The following is a 14,114-nucleotide window of genomic DNA, read 5'->3' on the forward strand; positions in this document are numbered from 1 at the left end:
AAAGAATATCCTCACGAATGCTCACAACACAAGCATTTTCATGCAAACTCAAGAACAAGTGACTCTCAAAATGAAAATTCCACTGCATTGGACATCATCCACACATGATCATGTGCACCATAAATGGAGGGCAAAACCCTGGAGCATCATCATTAAAATGAATGACTTGTATCAATATCCTTATTCCCCTCTCTCTCCTCCCAAATGTCTCAGTGATTGACTGCTGTGCCGATTGAGAGCAGAGGATTACAGAGAGCAAGGAAAGTGCTGCAGAAAGAGGATCGATCACAGTTTTTCCTGTAGTCAGCCATTCAGACATTAATTACACCGTGAAACTAAATCAGCATATGCACATATTAATGAAACTATAAAGCTAATCATTAAGTACATACAGTAGAGTCAAAGTGTTACCATGCAAGCATGTACCATGATTGACTATCCATCAGCTGCAGTCATATGCCTTTTCAGCTCTTTCCATATCATACTGAGCATCTGAATCAGACTGTCACAAAGCATCAACACTGCTGCACCGGAGTGACACACACACAAATACATTCAATTCAACACTAGCAAGTGATACTTACCGTGCTGCTTCTCTGTGGCGTGCACATGCTGCTGACATGCTTTCCTTCCTCTTCTCTCGCTCTGTTTCTCTCTGGCAAGTTCCCAAGTGGATCTAGAGCTGTTGGAGCCACATTAACTCTGGTGTCATATACACAGCTGCAGTGCAGGAATTAGCTCCACCGCTTCACACACACACACACACACACACACACACTCATGCACACGCACTCTGTCCTCTTTCTCTCTCCATCTCTCTGTAACCAAGGTCAGAGGAAGGAGCTACCAGGCACATGCTGACTCCTCCTCTGTACACACACACTTTTAAACAGGCAACAAACACAAACATTGTCTTTCAGGAAACACACACATACATACATACATACTGTAGATGATTCGCATATCCCAGGCGGCGCATGTTAATCGTACAGATTCATTATTCAGTATTGCAGGGGATCTGCTGGTGGTTAGTGTTGGTGTGTTATAGAAAGCAGCCCTAAATCTAATCTGATTTACCCCGGGACGGAGGCTTCTTAAAGAGATTACAGAGCGTAGATGAGGGCGGGTGAGAGAGGAGAGGTGGAAGAAAAACAGAGAGATCTGGAGAACATAACCTTAAACTATAACACTTGTGACAACTTGATCTTTGCTGAACACAAAAAGAGTGGAATGTCTCCCTCAAGTGGTTGTTTTTTTGCATTTTGGATTGAAGACCCTAATTTAGAATTTAAAAAAAAATAAATAAATAAATTTTTGGCTTTCAGTTTGTCTGTATGCTATGGGGACCCCTATAGGGAGCCACAATAGAGTGACAGGATCCATGGGAAAGTCTAAAAAAACTGTCCAAAAAAGGTAAAAAAGTAAATAAATAAACAACAAGATTAAAATAAATAAATAAATAAATGAATTAAAAATGTGATTAAAATAAAAATATTAGTAATCTATTAAATAGATTACATTTGATTAGATTAAAATTAAATAAATAAACAAATAATACATTTAAAAAAATACATAAATACATTAATATAACAGGTCCAACTACCACCTTAATAAAGGATGTTATTACCACCTTAATAACAGGGAAAGCATATCTTTCAGCTCAAACACCTCTACCATCAACAAACTACCATCTAAATAACTCTCAGAATGAATTACCATTTAATTATGGATGTAAAAAAGCAAATCTTGTCAGCTCAAAGGACCTCTCAGAAGGAACTACCATCTAAACACCTCTCAGAATCAACTACCATCTAAATAACTCTCAGAATCAACTACCATCTAAAAACCTCTGAGATCTAAACACCTATCAGAATGAACTACCATCTAAACACCTCTCAGAATGAACTACCATCTAAACACCTATCGGAACGAACTACCATCTAAACACCCACTGGAATGAACTACCATAAGCACCTATCAGGATGAACTACCATCTAAACACCTATTGGAACGAACTACCATCTAACCACCTATTGGAACGAACTACCATCTAAACACCTATCAGGATGAACTACAATGTAAGCACCTATCAGAATGAACTACCATCTACACACCTATTGGAACAAACTACCATAAGCACCTATCAGAATGAACTACCATCTACACACCTATTGGAACGAACTACCATAAGAACCTATCAGGATGAACTACCATCTACACACCTATTGGAACGAACTACCATCTAAACACCCATTGGAACGAACTACCATAAGCAACTATCAGGATGAACTACCATCTAAACACCTATTGGAACGAACTACCATCTAACCACCTATTGGAACGAACTACCATCTAAACACCTATTGGAATGAACTACCATCTAACCACCTATTGGAACGAACTACCATCTAAACACCTATCAGGATGAACTACAATGTAAGCACCTATCAGAATGAACTACCATCTACACACCTATTGGAACGAACTACCATAAGCACCTATCAGAATGAACTACCATCTACACACCTATTGGAACGAACTACCATAAGCACCTATCAGGATGAACTACCATCTACACACCTATTGGAACGAACTACCAATCTAAACACCTATTGGAACGAACTACCATCTAACCACCTATTGGAATGAACTACCATCTAAACACCTATCAGGATGAACTACAATGTAAGCACCTATCAGAATGAACTACCATCTACACACCTATTGGAACGAACTACCATAAGCACCTATCAGAATGAACTACCATCTACACATCTATTGGAACGAACTACCATAAGCACCTATCAGGATGAACTACCATCTACACACCTATTGGAACTAACTACCAATCTAAACACCTATTGGAACGAACTACCATCTACACACCTATTGGAACAAACTACCATAAGCACCTATCAGAATGAACTACCATCTACACACCTATTGGAACGAACTACCATAAGCACCTATCAGGATGAACTACCATCTACACACCTATTGGAACTAACTACCAATCTAAACACCTATTGGAACGAACTACCATCTAACCACCTATTGGAACGAACTACCTATCAGGATGAACTACAATGTAAGCACCTATCAAGATGAACTACTATCTAAACACCTCTCAGAATGAACTGCCATCTAACCACCTATTGGAACGAACTACCTATCAGAATGAACTACCATTAGCACCTATCAAGATGAACTACTATCTAAACACCTCTCAGAATGAACTGCCATCTAAACACCTATTGGAACGAACTACCATCTAAATAACTCTCAGAATGAACGACCATCTAACCACCTATTGGAACGAACTACCTATCAGGATGAACTACAATGTAAGCACCTATCAGAATGAACTACCATAAGCACCTATCAAGATGAACTACTATCTAAACACCTCTCAGAATGAACTGCCATCTAAACACCTATTGGAACGAACTACCATCTAAATAACTCTCAGAATGAACTGCCATCTAAACACCTATTGGAACGAACTACCATCTAAATAACTCTCAGAATGAACGACCATCTAAACACATATCAGAATGCACTACAATATAACACCTATTGGAACGAACTACCATCTTAATAATGGATGTAAAAAGTACAACGTGTCAGCTCAAAACACCTATCCGAATGAAATATCATCTTAATAAAGGATATAAAAAAATTGGAAGCACATCTTGTCAGCTCAAAAATGTAATTATTGAATTGTATTTCTGATATGTGAAATTGGAATTTCAACTATACTAAGATATAAATTCTTGATATCAACAATTGAATTTGAATGGCAGCCTATGGTGACATTTCACTAGTGAAAATACAATTACAGATATCAAGAATTCTAGTTTAGTGGAAATTTAATTCCTGATATCAAAATTTAGCATTTTAGCTAGTGAAAACTGAATTGTTATCAAGAATTCATATCACTTTGTGAACGTGCGTGACAGGCCGAAGGGCGGAACTGCAAATGAATATATACAACATGAACTGTTTTTGATAAATGCTGATAAGTTATGTTATAATATTAGCATAGCCATTGGCTATGTTTGAATATTTGGTTAAAATGTAATTTTTGTTGACTAAAATCAATGCCATTTTAGTAAAACTGAATATAAATGGATGAAAATGACATAAAATACTAAAGACTAAAGAATATTTTTGTCAAAAGACAAAAATAATGACCAAAACCCCTCTGCTAGTGTACTCCAAAATGAAAAAAGAAAAGATAAAAAATGAGCAGAAACCTTAGACGATCCATACTAGAAAATTGGACTAAAAATATTGATGGTTTATAGAAAGTTTGGTCCAATAATTCTCACTAGTATGAGACTGCCCCCTAATATTAGTGAATAGCAGCAAATCATGGTTTTGCCAGGCTTTAATATGTTCCAACCTTTCTGTTACAAGAGGAAATATGTTAACACAGGAAAAAGGTTTTTTTTAACAGATTTTGCAATCATTATTCATGAAGAACACAACACAGACACCAAAATTCATTACAAAACGGTTTCAGCTTTAATATGAGATCATGTTTTATTACAAAAGTGCAATTGTCCTTCATCTCCATTTAGGTGTATTTCAGGCATCTTGCTGAAATGGTGGGGGAAAAACACAAAATTGTTAATCTAAGTAAGAGAAACAAAATCATCTCAATTTGACCTCAGTAAAAAGTTGATTTGAGAGTTGTGAAGATGCTTACCAGTAATGCACGTCCTCTGGTCTCAATGGGCATTAAAACCACTCCCACCGCACAAATCACACACGCTGTGGCGAACGGTGACAGGGCCAAAATCACAGACCTAGACATTAACACCTGACACATGCAAACACAATGTTATCTTTGTGTAAATCAAATGGGTTAAACACACAAAGTGAACACAGATGTTTATTTAGACACACACACATGCAAAGTCAAACAGATACAGCACCTGTGCAATGAAAGGTGCGATCATTCCTCCAACTCGACTGAAGGATGTGCAAAAGCCCATTCCGATTGAGCGCACGGATGTGGGATAAACCTGCAAACACACACCAATCATTACACTTTAATTTTTAATATAATAACAACTCTTCTTTTAAAGGTTTCATTCACAAAGAAATTAAAATTTGGTCAACAATTAGGCAACTCACCCTCATGTCATTTCAAATCCATAAAACTTGTATATTGGATATAAAATGGATATTTTGGATATATTGAAATGACATGAGGATGAGTAATTGATGACAGAAATTTCATTTTGGGGTGAACTATCCCTTTAAGACATCAAGAGGAAGTGGAGTGTTCATGTGTTGGGTCTCACCTCTGCTGTGTAAATATAGACCACATTAAAATTCATGGAAACCACTGAGCGGAGAAGGAACAGCAGTACAGTGAAACCAAACCTGCACAGGGACAGATACAGTTCAGTCATCTACTTCAGCTGCACTTCTAACACATGGCCACAAGAGGACCACAAATAGAGTTGTTTATTTTATTTTACATTTATGCATTTGGCAGGCGCTTTTATTCAAAATGATTTCCATTGCATTCAAATAGTATTTTAATTAAGAATAATGCCTTTTTATGGTTATAATTTTAGTTGCAAGCAAGCATTTTAAATCATTTTAGAGAACATGAGATCAATATACTCACAGTGTTGTGCAAATATTAAGCAGCATGAAAAAAACGGCAGACAGCACCAGCAGTATGGCCATGCTGGGCTTCCGTCCAAATACATTTAACAAGCCAATATTGAGGGGGATGACTGCAGAGGAAACACATGGGAAAAACATACATCAGCATTTAACGTTCGACTAAGCGGAGTATGTGAAACTGGGTTGAGTGAGAGGTCAAAGGTCACTCACGTGCCACCTCGCCCAAACAGCTTATGAGGAGGGTCTGATAATCAGCCATGTTATAGGGGATGCAATAACACAGCGCCTCCTCCTGGTTGTGTTTGATCTGGTGCTCTGGGTCGGCATCTGTCATACATAGAAGGTTCTTCTCCAGTAACTCAGAGCCACTCAGGACGGAGCCATAATAGGAGAAGGAAGCCACAAACCTGTGCATAAACAGTGCAATACATCACATGTCTAGCATACAAACTGCACAGGAACGGAAACATTTATTTGCTGATTACACACACACACACACACACACACACACACACAAACCAAAGGGAAATGAGTTAACATTACCATGAGTACCACAACAATAATGATGTTCTTCTAAAGGCCGGGCTGATCAGAGTGATGGCATTTCCTCTTTCTGTCTGAATATAAACAGTCCTGTCAATTGTACTTATGGGAAGTTTACACCGATACATAAAGAAGTATATATGTTATACATTTTTCAAAGCATATCTGTATAGGTTTTGTGTCTATGATATACATTTTTCAAAACATCTGTATAGGATGCACAACATATCAGTTACTGGTTGATTTTTTTATTCATCAGTATCTGTAAATATTATATATTTAATTGTGCATGCTCATTTTCATTATTTTTACAAATTAGGTTCTAACACTCACTTAAAGTTAATCATTAAAAACAACTAATGTAATAATACTGTTAAAAAGTCATCTTTATCAAATCTTAAAATGAATATCCATTTTTCATACTATAGATTATGTTGTGATGCCTAAGTTCACTTGTACCATTTAAAACTACTGTAATTTTAAGTATTGTATTTGTATTTATTTAGAATTTTAAAGGAGACCTTAACTGCCCCTTTTGAGATGTAATAGAACACTCTGGTGTCCCCAGAATGCATCTGTGAAGTTTCAGCTCAAAATCCCCCACAGATCATTTCTTATAGCTTGTCAAATTTGCCTCTATTTGGGTGTGAGCAAAAACACGCCATTTTTGTGTGTGTCCCTTTAAATGCAAATGAGCTGCTGCTCCCGCCCGCTTTCCAGAGGAGGGCGGAGCTTTAACAGCTCGTGTTTCAGATACTCAACAACAACAAAACTGGAGAATCTCACGCAGCCAAAATGACGATTGTCAGTAACGGTGTTCAGTCTTACATTGTTCAAACCGGAGTCGACACTGATGGAGAGACTCAGGAAGAAGTTACAACTTTTAGACTGAAACTGGACGTTTCTGAATGGTTAGTGGATAAATTTATGTAGTTGCTGTGGAGTTGATTCAACTCATCGACTATCATGTGCCATCATGTTAATCCTTTGTGCAAATCCAGCATTGAATTGACCCTCATTTGTGAAGCAGTCCGGCGTAAAATGTCGGCATGGTAACAACACTCTATTCCAATCGGATTTGGTCTAAATATTAGTGCACACTTACTATATATAATCTATACTCCTGAGGATCTTAAAATAATATTAGGCATTATAAAATGATTGACACTGATTTCTTTGAAATACATGTTATTTACTTTAGCTTACTGCTTTATTGAAACTCTGTTAAAGTCATAAATAGAAGTCAAATAAAGAAAAAGGAACTTTTCATACACACCACTTCAGGTTCCCGTAGTTCTCCTTCTGGTAGGGTGGCGCCATTCATCCTGGCGATCCAATTAAGTGTAGACATGGCTCCTTGTATGTTACCTGCTGAGACCTGGAACCGTGCAGACTCTGGAATAAACTAAGACAAAGGAAAAGAGTGAGCGAGTGAGTAAAAGACAAACAACTGCTTCCATTTCCTTCAGCATGTTTCAGCACCATTTAAACAAAACTCACCAAAAAGAGGCCAATGAGTAAGATGCTGGGAATGATGGAAAAACGGATCATCCATCGCCAGCCCATCGTGGGCACCACCGTCATACCGAGAATGATAATAAGCATAGATCCCAGCATCCAGAAAATCTGTCAACCAACACAGGTAAGGTCAGTATTGGAGGTTTCCCAGTTGCAGGTCAAATTATAAAAAGCACTTTGAGAAGCTCTCTTAAACGGTTAGTTCTCCCAAAATTTTCAGAGAGCTTTCTGTCCCTCCATAGACAGCTACACAACTGACATTGTGACGCTTCAAAAAGTTCATAATGAGATCGTAAAACGAATCCATATGAATTGAGCGGTTTAGTACCAATTTTCTGAAGAGACATCTCTCTTTATATGATGAACAGATTGAATTTAGTCTTTTATTCACATATAAACATTTATCAGTGAATATGAACAGAAGCGTGAGAACAAACCTCTTCCGGAAGCTCAAACGTGCTGCGTAACACGAGAACGAACCTCACTGGTTCTCGCACATCATGCGAACATGCTTGAGCTTCCGCTAAATTCAATCTGTTCACCATTTAAAGCAAATGAGTCTCTTCTGAAAATTTGTACTAAACCGCTCAATTCGTATAGATTAGTTTTACGATCTCTTTATGAACTTTTAGAAGCATCAAAATATCAGTTCTGTAGCTGTCAATGGAGGGGTCAGAGATCTCTCAGATTTCATCAAAAAAATCTTAAAGGTGCCCTAGATTATGTTTTTAAAAGATGTAATATAAGTCTAAGGTGTCCCCTGAATGTGTCTGTGAAGTTTCAGCTCAAAATACCCCAAAATTTTTTTTTTTATAAATTTTTTTAACTGCCTATTTTGGGGCATCATTATAAACGCGCCGATTTTATGCTGCGGCCCCTTTAAATCCCGTGGTCCACGCCCACAGAGCTCGCGCTTGCCTTAAACAGTGCCTTAACAAAGTTTACACAGCTAATATAACCCTCAAAATGGATCTTTACAAAGTGTTCGTCATGCATGCGGCATGCATGCGTCGGATTATGTGAGTATTGTATACTGTTATATTGTTTATTTCTGATTTTGAATGAGTTTGATAGTGCTCTGTGGCTAACGGGTAATGCTACACTGTTGGAGAGATTTATAAAGAATGAAGTTGTGTTTATGAATTATACAGACTGCAAGTGTTTAAAAAATGAAAATAGCGACGGCTCTCTTGTCTCCGTGAATACAGTAAGAAACGATGGTAACTTTAACCACATTTAACAGTACATTAGCAACATGCTAACGAAACATTTAGAAAGACAATTTACAAATATCACTAAAAATATCATGTTATCATGGATCATGTCAGTTATTATTGCTCCATCTGCCATTTTTCGCTATTGTTCTTGCTTGCTTACCTAGTCTGATGATTCAGCTGTGCACAGATCCAGATGTTACTGGCTGCCCTTGTCTAATGCCTTTTATAATGTTGGAAACGTGGGCTGGCATATGCAAATATTGGGGGTGTACACCCCGAATGTTACGTAACAGTCGGTGTTATGTTGAGATTCGCCTGTTCTTCGGAGGTCTTTTAAACAAATGAGATTTATATAAGAAGGAGGAAACAATGGAGTTTGAGACTCACTGTATGTCATTTCCATGTACTGAACTCTTGTTATTTAACTATGCCAAGATAAATTCAATTTTTCATTCGAGGGCACCTTTAATTTGTGTTCCGAAGATGAATGAAGGTCTTATGGGTTTGGAACGACATGAGGGTGAGTAGTTAATGACAGAATTTTCATTTTTGGGTGAACTAACCCTTTAAATGTGCTAGAGAAAAATAAAGTTATTATAATAATTTTCCATTTGACACTCACTGAGGCAAGAGGCAGCAGGAATGCTCTGTATTTAGACGGGATGAATTCGGTCTTCAAAACAAACCTTTAGAAAGAAAATAGCAGAGAGTTGTGGAGAGTAAGTCAATGCATTTGAATTATTATTTTTATGTATACTGGAAAAATCAAGGTTCCCACAATTTATGACCAACAAATTTCCATGCCCTTTCCAGTTGTTCCAGATTACTGGATCAAGGTTTAAAAAGTATTTTGATTCAGACAGATTTCATAATGAATCATTCAAACATATTTGTGAACCAGTTTGACCAACTGAAAAGAAATGACTCAGAAGAACAATTTGGCTCGCAAGCAAGACGTTGTCTAACAAAGAGCGATATTTTTGAAATATTTTTCAGTTGAGCATATTTAGAAAAATGTGTATACGTGTATAAATGTATACTTTCCAGACCTGAAAAACACGGTTCGTGTGTATTGAAAGTATGTGCGTACAGTATGTTTTGCATAACCTCACCCTTGAGATGTGGCTGCAACACCGCAGCCCACCATACAGCGCAGGAAGATGAACCAGCCGTACGATGGAGAGAATGAAGTGAGTAGAGAAAAATATGAAGCCCATATAAAGCCACCAAACACCACCTGTGCACACAAACACATGTTATTCCCTAAAATCTAATTCACCCTAAAAACACAATATATCACTTATGGATTAAACGAAATATCGTCTGACCTTCCAACGTCCATATTTGTCGGCAACATAGCCACTGAGGACCCCAAATATCATAAAACCCAGGAACACCATCTACAACCATACACATACACAAACAAAATAAGTCCTTTAATGATCATTTCTGAATTGCACAACAACAACAACAATAAAAATCACCCAGATTTTTTCTTTTTCCTGGCATAGAAGGAAGTACCTTTAAAGAGATACAAAAAGATCAACCAAACTGTTCGGAGAGACACATGTGTGCATCTCGCACTGCAACATTCCATTCCTGTCAAACTTCAAAAGAAAAACAAAATAAAGGGCTCTGATTGGACGAGCTCCTCACCGTGGAGACAAGGGCCACCTGCCAATCCTCTAGACGCCATTCACAGCGGATCTCAGGAGAAACCACAGCCAACAACATGATCTCCATTGCCTCCACTATCTACACACACATACACATCAGCAATGAAACATGTAAGCTGTAAAAACACAGTATGCTGGTTAATGAATTACAGAGACAAACACACACATTTGTCTTACATTGGCACTACCCATGATGACAAAAAGCAGAATATGGAAGCGTCCAAAGCCGATGCTCTCCACAGCCTCCTCGACGGTGTAGCATTTCGGTTCTGTGTGGGCTACAAAATCAAAATCCCCATCGATTATTATATGACTGGAAGCTACTTGACAAATTGAAGCACTCTGAAAGTATTAACGTATCTGCTTTGTGTAAGCTGTTTTGTTTGTGTGTTCCTCACTTTTGGCCTCGGCAGGTTCAGCATGTGTGTTATTGCTGCTACTGGTGTTGATCTCTTCCTCCAGCTCCAATTCCTGAAGCTGGATGGCATTGACCAGCTCGGTCTTCATGGAAGACGATCGCTTTAATGCCATCCTCTCTGAAAAATCGACTTATTTCTTGAATCGTAGGCACTGAAAAGTTTGGATAAAAATTTATGTCAACAATAACAAGGCAAAAACCTAAAAGCAACAGATGAATACCATGTTTTGGACATGGATTTTTTTGACAAATACCATGATAATACAATGGTTTTTGAGTAATTTACCATGCTTTTGGACATGGTACCATGGTGGTACCATGGTAATACCATGATTTTTTTTTGACAAATACCATGATAATGCCATGCTTTTTGGGTAATTTACCATGCTTTTGGACATGGAACCATGGTAATACCATGATTTTTTTTGACAAATATCAAGATAATACCATGCTTTTGGGGTAATTTACCATGCTTTAGGACATGGTACCATGGTAATACCATAATTTTTTGACAAATACCATGATAATACAATGGTTTTTGAGTAATTTACCATGCTGTAATTTACCATGCTTTTGGACATGGTACCATAGTAACACCATGAATTATTTTTTTGACAAATACCATGATAATAGCACGCTTTTTGGATAATTTACCATGCTTTAGGACATGGTACCATGATAATACCATGATTTTCTTTGACAAATACCATGATAATATCATGCTTTTTGGGTAATTTACCATGCTTTAGTACATGGTACCATGGTAATACCATAATTTTTTTGACAAATACCATGATAATACAATGGTTTTTGAGTAATTTACCATGCTGTAATTTACCATGCTTTTGGACATGGTACCATAGTAACACCATGAATTATTTTTTTGACAAATACCATGATAATAGCATGCTTTTTGGGAATTTACCATGCTTTTGAACATGGTACCATTACAACAACATGATTTTTTTTGACAAATACCATGATAACACCATGTTTTTTGATTAATTTACCATGCTTTTGGACATGGTACCATGGTAACACAATGAATTATTTTTTGACAAATACCATGATAATACCATGCTTTTTGGGTAATTTACCATGCTTTTGGACACGGTACCATGGTAACACCATGATTTTTTTGCCAAATACCATGATAATACCATGATTTTTTTGACAAATACCATGATAATACCATGTTTTTTTGGGTAATTTACCATGCTTTTGGACACGGTACCATGGTAATACCATGATTTTTTGACAAATACAATGAAAATACATTGATAATACATTTTGACATACCATGTTTCTGGACACATATCATGATAATACCATGGTATTCTATTATGTAGGCTACCTTTTGATTATTAAACAAATACCATGGTAGGCTATATGAATATGTTTATAATTCAGTAGCATTGTATGACCACTTGATACCTTATATTTTTGAAAGTTACATTACACACAGCAGCCTATTTTATTTATTCAAGGGGCCTACCTATATGACTTTTTATTGAAACGTAGGCTCTATGTGAGCATAATAAAGTAAAAAAAAAAAAATCTTACTGTAACATCGGATGATGAGTTCATCAAACACGAATCTTCGTCATGTCGAAGTTTTTCCCATCGCATCTCAACCCGACTCACACTTTTTTGATACTGTATTTCACCGACAGGCAACTGCTCAAGAATTTCCCGTATGTTGAGTTCAAACCTTTCAGCGATTTATGCAAATCAGTCTCGCAAAACGCTGATAAACATGGGTCCAGGAGATTTCTGAACTATAAAACCCTACCTACTTCGATTGTATAATCCTGATTCTTAACTCTGAAATGTTAAAACTCCCTTTGAAAAGATGCCGCATCAACCTCTCCCGCAGTAACAACACCCGCACACATTCACCTGCCGACAGGTAAACAACGTCAAAAACTTCAGCGTGTAAGGGTTCGGCTTAGCTTTTAAAGGGCCATGACTCTTTTTTTTGCAAAGAACACACCCTAGATCGTGTTACTTTTCTCTATACTGAACTGAGGATTGGATTATTTGGGAGTTTATCGAGAGTGGACGCTGCTAAGCGGACATACAGGTTTTTCAGCTGCCCTCCTTTATGCTGACCTATATCTTGTAAACAAACCGTGTGACATGTTTGTAGTGTACATACATTCTTTTTAAAGGAAACAATTAGCCTATAATTGTGCGGACCTGTTAGGCAAGAAGAGACGTGGCCAAAATATCCTGAATGGCAACTTTAGTTAATGAATCCTATTTTTGAGTCGAATCTTTTCAACGAATCCGTTCAACCGGTTTACAAAAGGTCCCATTTACTTACTAAATTCGATGAAAGCTTTTAGGTTACTTTCTTGACAGTTGAGAAAGTTCTCTATTTAGGTAGGCAAGTCTTATTGAATTAAATGTTAAATTAATGTGGATACAGAAAAGTAAACAAATCACTGCTTATTCACTGTTATAATTAGGCCTATTTTATTTTTTTTATTGAAACCTCGTTATTAATCATATCTGTATCTTGATCTATTATCTTCTTACAAAATATATACCTATACAGACAGATCAATCAATCAATCAATCAGGAAGTGGCTTAGCTTAATTGTTAACTGCCACTTGCCAGTTGGGATTCATTTTGTGGACATATTACAAGATCGATTTAGCTTTAAATAGATTTGGATTATTAATCTTGGTTACACTTTACAATAAGGTTCATTAGTTAATGTATTAATAACATGAACTAACCATGATCAATACATTTGTTACTGTATTTGCTAATCTTCGTTAACGTTAGTTTATAAAAAATAGTTGTTCATATGTGCATTAACTAATGATGTTAACAAGATTTTAATAATGTATTAGAAAATGTTGAAATTAACATTAACAAAGATTAATAATTGCGGTTTAAGTGCAGTTCATTGTTAGTTTATTTTAACTAATGTAGTTAACTAATGGGTCACCGTAATTTTGCCAAGTAAGACATGTTCCTGTTGATCCTGGAACAACATTACTATCCAAAAATTTAGTCCTAACCTTTTCCCAACCCCTAAACCTAACCCTACCTGTAACTTATCCCTAAAATCAGAGGGAAATGAT

At 36.9% G+C, this 14,114-nt stretch overlaps 2 protein-coding genes across 6 annotated transcripts in view; both read right to left on the reverse strand.

The window, feature by feature from the left end:
- Positions 1-908, reverse strand: part of mical3b (microtubule associated monooxygenase, calponin and LIM domain containing 3b) — a 34,032-nt gene extending 33,124 nt beyond the window's left edge. The window contains exon 1 of one of the 5 annotated variants that reach the window (XM_048155567.1): positions 585-908. The gene's annotated coding sequence lies outside the window, so the exon portion shown is untranslated. The remainder of the gene's footprint in view (positions 1-584) is intronic. The other 4 variants (XM_048155568.1, XM_048155571.1, XM_048155570.1 and 1 more) reach the window with 4 other exon arrangements.
- Positions 909-4,504: 3,596 nt separating this feature from the next.
- svopl (SVOP-like) lies at positions 4,505-13,264 on the reverse strand. The gene is made up of 16 exons (XM_048157169.1): positions 12,582-13,264; positions 10,999-11,170; positions 10,778-10,878; positions 10,581-10,679; positions 10,253-10,324; positions 10,037-10,161; positions 9,547-9,610; positions 7,690-7,815; positions 7,466-7,594; positions 6,190-6,263; positions 5,857-6,053; positions 5,645-5,756; positions 5,313-5,394; positions 4,941-5,030; positions 4,712-4,825; positions 4,505-4,602 (listed from the first exon to the last, which is right to left on the reverse strand). Exons 2-16 carry the CDS (start codon positions 11,129-11,131, stop codon positions 4,591-4,593), a joined length of 1,530 nt encoding a protein of 509 aa, XP_048013126.1. The 5' UTR covers positions 11,132-11,170; positions 12,582-13,264; the 3' UTR covers positions 4,505-4,590.
- Positions 13,265-14,114: the final 850 nt, after the last annotated feature.

Source organism: Megalobrama amblycephala, linkage group LG14 (assembly GCF_018812025.1).
Source record: "Megalobrama amblycephala isolate DHTTF-2021 linkage group LG14, ASM1881202v1, whole genome shotgun sequence".
NCBI lineage: Eukaryota > Metazoa > Chordata > Actinopteri > Cypriniformes > Xenocyprididae > Megalobrama > Megalobrama amblycephala.